General features: G+C 43.7%; 1 protein-coding gene across 7 annotated transcripts in view; it reads left to right on the forward strand.

The window, feature by feature from the left end:
- Positions 1 to 2,785, forward strand: part of LOC143484147 (integrin alpha-M-like) — a 49,320-nt gene extending 46,535 nt beyond the window's left edge. For all 7 annotated transcript variants that reach the window (XM_076982709.1, XM_076982708.1, XM_076982707.1 and 4 more), the window contains one exon: positions 32 to 2,785. In XM_076982709.1, coding sequence (XP_076838824.1) covers positions 32 to 175 — 144 coding nt within the window. In that variant the 3' untranslated portion in view covers positions 176 to 2,785. The remainder of the gene's footprint in view (positions 1 to 31) is intronic.
- Positions 2,786 to 6,202: the final 3,417 nt, after the last annotated feature.

Raw genomic sequence — 6,202 nt, forward strand, 5'->3', positions numbered from 1 at the left:
CTGTTGGTTTTCTGTTTATTGTCCTTTTTAGTGTGGGTTCTTCAAACACACTGGAACATACACAATCTACAAAGGAGATGGGCCACAGGGATGTGGAGAAGACGAGAGTGGGTCAAGTGTGATACAGGCTGGTCTCGAAGTGGGGCATGATGGGAACAAAGATGTGTGCAACTGACCCCAATGGAACGACGAATGATCAGTCTTCAACACATGAAGGAAAACCTCTGATGACTTATGGTGAAACAGACAAAAACAGAGATGTAGAAAAAAACAGCAGAGTAAAGGAGCATAAAGGGAAAAGCGTGTATGTGTTACTTTGTGCAGTTTATCTTACTTATTGTCTTATTGTCTTTTTTAATTACTTAATTTACAGTTGAATCTGAGTATTATGAACAGTGTTGGGAACGTTACTTTAAAAAAGTAATTAGTTATAGTTACTCACTACTTGTTCAAAAAGGTAACTGAGTTAGTAACTGAATTACTCTATAATAAAAGTAACTCGTTACCAGAGAAAGTAACTATTTGCGTTACAGTTTTAAAAAGTTATATGCCAATGAATAAGGATTTTTTTTTTAAAAAGCAGTTTTTACAGTCAGTTGAAATGAGTAGATTAGAAAGGTGTTTAACTTTTGATATTTATTGCACATCCACAGACCAGTGCAGGATAAAATCCTTTAAAATCCCAAATCTTTGTTAAAAAAATTAAAAATTAAAAATAGTAAACAGTTACACTATATAAAGTGCATTTACATCTATCAAATAAAATTAAATTCTCTCAATCTGAGACAACTGTTTGTTCACAACAGAAGTAAACTTAATACAACCTCTATTCTTAATTAAATAATTCAAATACCCAGTCTGGTAGACATTCAGGAACTTCAAGTATTTTCTTAAATAATGTTTATATCGCCACCTTGAAAATGCTCATTTTTCTTCGGCTTGCTCCTGACTCGCTATTTCTGCCTCTTCTCCGTTTGTGTCGCGTGCTTCGGCACGTGTGTAAAAACACTGGCTCTGATTGGCTACCATAACGCTGCCTTAGCCAATCGCTTACTGACTTGTTAAGTTAACAGGTGTTACACCGAGAACCGTGATCTATCGAGATCTGTTACTTCTCACTAGTCTGGGCAGCGGTCCGCTCGCATTACTGTTAGTATATCAATATATAGTAACGCACTGCTTTTAATGACCAGTAACGTCAACGGCGTTGTAACGACAGGAAAAGTAATTAATTATATTATCCCGTTACTAACAAAATGACACCGTTACCTAACGCCGTTATTTTTAACGGCGTTATTCGCAACACTGATTATGAATTATATAAACAGAATATTATTTAGATTATGTTTGTGTCATTTTTCCTTGGTGTGCCCCAGTTTTGTTGTAGTTTGTTTTATTTAGTCTGCTGCTGTTTGGTCTCCTGCATCGTTGGTTGATTTGTGACACACACATATATATACACACACGTATGTATTCATACACACACATGCATATACACCTCTAGTGAAGACTAGGTTTAGGGTGTATTACAGGGCATGGATATGAATGTGGGGTAAATATCAGTATGGCTGTGTGCTATTTCATGTGTGGTCTGAAACCCAAATAGAAATATAATGATGAACATCATCTCCCATTACAGATAACATGCACAATATCAGAAAACACATACATGCTTATTAAGGATGTATATCTTCACCACTAAGGTAGATTCGATACACATCTCGATACACTGTCACCGAAACGATATAACTGCGATAATCTGAAACCCCTTGTCGATACGATGTGATACAAATCACTCCTGTTCACGATATGATGCGATTCAAAATGATTTGATAACGATATGACTTATTATATGAGGATTTGGTTTGATAAGTGATCATTCGATACAGTTAGTTGAGGTTTGAGGATGTATTGGCCTAACCCATCAGTTTTCTTAACTCAATAGCACAACTCTACTTTACTCTCTAACAGTTTAAGGCAGGCGTACTCAACTAAATTTGTCCGCGGTCCAATTTTGGCAGATACCTGTGACCTGAGGTCCTTTGCAGCGAGGGTAGCGAACGTAAGTTGTTGAGCGGGGAGGGTCGAACGTAAGTTGTTGTTGAGCGGGGGGGGGGCTAACGTAACACTCGTGACGGAGTGTTTTTTCAATAGCCCTGAAATAAATGCTACGGTTTTGTTTTGGTCCGTATCCAGTTAATCAGGAATGAGATTGGGTCCGGACAGGACTGCGTTCGGGTCCGGATCCGGACCACGGTCCGCCACTTGAGTACCCCTGGTTTAAGGGATGTATTAATTCCAGCGTCCACGAAGAGTGACGCTGGAATGAATGCAGCCAAATACTAATTCAAGCAATGACGTGTCCAGCTAGCTAGAAATCTCACACCAATATAGTTTAAGGGATGTATGCATCTGGTTGCTTTCAATGGAGCAAAACCAATACATAATATAAAAAAATGCATAATTCAGTATATTCAGACAGAACATTAATTTATTCAAGTGAATTATTCAGTTATTGTCTCCATCTATATTTATACAAAACGTTTAAAACATAAAATGAACAGTTTTTAAAAGTACTGTATTAACAATGTGCATAGTGAAAACTATGATCTTCAACACTACTGTCTGCTAGACTTACAAGTGGGTAGCGGACGCAGAGATGTCCACACCGTGCCGTCTTTTCATGTGTGTCGCCAGGTTCGTTGTGCTACTAACGTATTTGATAGCCCCACGGCATTGTTTGCAGATTGCGTGCATCCCAGAATAAACCCAAAATATTGCCACACGTTTGATTTGTGTGTCTTTTTTGGTGCATTAAATATCTCTTTGTCGTTGCTAACTCGTTTCCCTGTTGTGTACATCTGCGTGCTTGCGTCAGTACCTGATGTGCATTTATGTTGCCTTGAAAAAAAAGAAATCAATAAAAATAAAAAGTATGTTGCCTCTGTAAATACTTTAAAATAAGGAATAGATACTGGAAAACAAAACACCCGATTTAACCATGGTATTTGCCGATGCAAAAAGGCTAGATGAGATGTACCGTAAATTCGCCTGCAAATTAAACCCGATGCACATTGAATCTACCGGTGCAGTCGAATCACAGACATGTGTGCCGAATCACCGATGTGAATCGGTGAATCTCCCCATCCCTAATGCTTATGTATAACTGGTGCTTTTGCACCATCTAGTGGCAGATGTCCATAATTGTCTCGTGGAACCCTTAACTAATCAACTAGGAAATCATTTGCTGCCAGTGGGGAACCATCAGGGCCCTCTACGCCAGAGGTGGGGACTCGAGTCACATGACTTAGACTCGAGTCAGACTCGAGTCATTAATATTAAGACTTTTGACTTGACTTGAAAAAATATTCTTAGAGTATTAGACTTAGACTTGACTTGGACTTTTACACCAATAACTTGGGACTTGAATTGGACTTGAACCTGTTTACTTGCAAAGACTTGATTTTTTTTTTTTACCCCAAATCTAAATTTTAAAACGCATATTAATATTTATAAAGTGCACCCCATTAATTTCATTTCCGTCCTTCTGACGCAGACCGGTGTTACACCAGATTCTGTGACCGTCGAGTTTTGTGACCACAGGGGGCGCTATTTCACAGTTTCTGTTCAGAGGCACAAACGCTTTACGAATGGTACGTAAACTACGCTGATGCACTTTCTTTACTCGTTTTGTTGGTGTCCACGAGCCAAAATATGACAGATGTTTATATTTACATTTTATCGTCTCTTAATTACATAAATGTACTTAAACAAGATTTACCATCCCCTCACCATTGCAGCCAACAAAGAAATCATGAATGGGATGTACAGGTGAGCCTTTTTAACTGGGGTCACCAATTCTGACGGCAGCCATCAGAATATGTGACCCCACTGAATCTCCAGGTAACAATAGTACACCGTGACCCCACAATAACAGAAAACAATGAAAAAATAACCCTAACCTTTTATTAGTCTATATTTAAACATTTTATCCAAATGTTTAGAATAACCATTCGTAATGACAGCATCTTGCTTACGATGAAGCTTACTATTTTTGTGTAAAATGATGTAACGAAACTGTCACGGTACGGAGGGCCCCCTACTGGTCGCCCCCGTCTACAGCAGCAGCTTGTCCTGTGGGTGTGGTGTTGTGTTCGTCCCTCAAGTGGGCGGAGCCCGCGATCCGTCTCACCTGAGGGTCATTTGTTCGTCTATATCTGTCTTGTCTTTGTACCAGTTGACCGCTGGTTATTATATCCTTAAGTTGGATCAGTTCATGGGTTTTGGTTTGTGCACTTTACATATTAAACCATCCTATTTCCCTGAGACTTGGCGTGATCGCTTCCATTTATTTTCGCTCACCCTACCCATCACAGAATAACCAGCCACCTTCGGAAGCCGCCAGTCTCCTTTTCTTTCTCCTTCGTTCGTGGTCATGTCTCGTGGTAAGTGTTTGTCTGCGTGGTGTTTTGTTTGAAGAGCTCCACCGTGCTTTTGTGTTGTGTTTTGTGTGTGTAGCACGGCGAGGACCAGGGCAGTCTGCCCTGAGACAGCTCTTCATGTCCGTTGTTTGTCTCTCTGAAAAATTTCGCCGTGCGTTTGTTTTGTGTGTTGCATGGCGAGGACCAGGGCGTCTTCCCTGTTATACTCTTCATGTTTTGTGTGGGTGAAGTGTACGTGTGAATGGGCGTGTGGACCAGTGTGCGTGCTCGTGGTGTTATATGTTTAGTGTTTCGTGTGTGACGCGGGTGCCGTTCGTCACTGTCGCCTCGCTCCCCTGTTGTCTTGTGTTTTGTGTGGGGGAGCGACTGCGAACCTGAGAGGCACGTCACAATACTACCGAGCGCGCATGTAAGAGTCCCGTTCGTTCATTGTTTGTACACTGTTTTTGTTTGTCTAGTTTTTGCGTCTGTGTGTTGTTCTCACGTGCCTGTGATATGTTGTATGTAATTCCACACATGCTCCTCCCCCTTGAGTGTGTGTTGGGGGTGGACCAGTGAGGGTCCCGTGCCACGGGGAGTGGCACGGAGGGCGTCGCTCCTGAGGGAGGTCCTGACCAGGAACGTGGGGGGTTCTCCTGAGCAGGTGGAAGACCCCTGCTGAGAAGGAGACCCCTCCCCCCTGGTAAGGGGGATCAGGGCAGTGCGCGTCTGTGTTTTGTGTTGGTGTGTGTGGGTGTGTGTGTGCATTTTGTGTTTTATGTGCAGGTGCCTTCTCCCTGGCGGTGGATCGTGGCATTCCTGGACCTTGTGGGGGTCTCCAGCTGGCAGGAGCCCCCTTATATTGTGGGGTGACCGGAGCCCGGTCGGAAAGAGCCCCTCCCTAGAGGGCTGGGGCCCCCGGATGTTTGGGGACCAGGGGGCTCCGGTCTGAAGAGCTCCTGCACAAGACAGAGACCCTTCCACGGGGTCCAGGAGGTGACGTAGCCACGCCCCAGGGAGGTAACCTGCACACATACACCCCGGACGGACAAGGAGCCGTGGCCCGTCGTCCTTGCACCTGTGGGGCTAAGCGGCTTAATGCCGGTTAGGGCGTGAGGGCCCTGTGACCGACCGGGGCGTGGTTTTGTCTTGCTGACGGCCCAGTCAGTCCAGAGTCCCGCCCAGGTAGGTGAGCTAACCTGTGTTTGTGTTGTGTGTTACAGCTCCGGGACTACAGGGGGTGTCCCTTGTCCCTGCTTGCCTGTCCCTTTGTTTTGTGTGCTGCCGCTGTAGGCCGCACAGCCGGTGGAGGGGAGTGCGGCTTGGAGGGCGGATCTGTCACGGTACGGAGGGCCCCCTACTGGTCGCCCCCGTCTACAGCAGCAGCTTGTCCTGTGGGTGTGGTGTTGTGTTCGTCCCTCAAGTGGGCAGAGCCCGTGATCCGTCTCACCTGAGGGTCGTTTGTTCATCTATATCTGTCTTGTCTTTGTACCAGTTGACCGCTGGTTATTATATCCTTAATTTGGATCAGTTCACGGGTTTTGGTTTGCGCACTTTACATATTAAACCATCCTATTTCCCTGAGACTTGGCGTGATCGCTTCCATTTATTTTCGCTCACCCTACCCATCACAGAAACATTCTTGTTTAAGTACATTTATGTAATTAAGAGAAGATAAAATGTAAATGATCTGTCATCTTTTGGCTGGCGGACACCAACAAAACGAGTAAAGAAACGCATCAGCGTAGCATTCGTAAAGCGCTGGTGCCTGTAAAAAAAAG

This window comes from Brachyhypopomus gauderio, chromosome 20 (assembly GCF_052324685.1).
Source record: "Brachyhypopomus gauderio isolate BG-103 chromosome 20, BGAUD_0.2, whole genome shotgun sequence".
Classification (NCBI taxonomy): domain Eukaryota; kingdom Metazoa; phylum Chordata; class Actinopteri; order Gymnotiformes; family Hypopomidae; genus Brachyhypopomus; species Brachyhypopomus gauderio.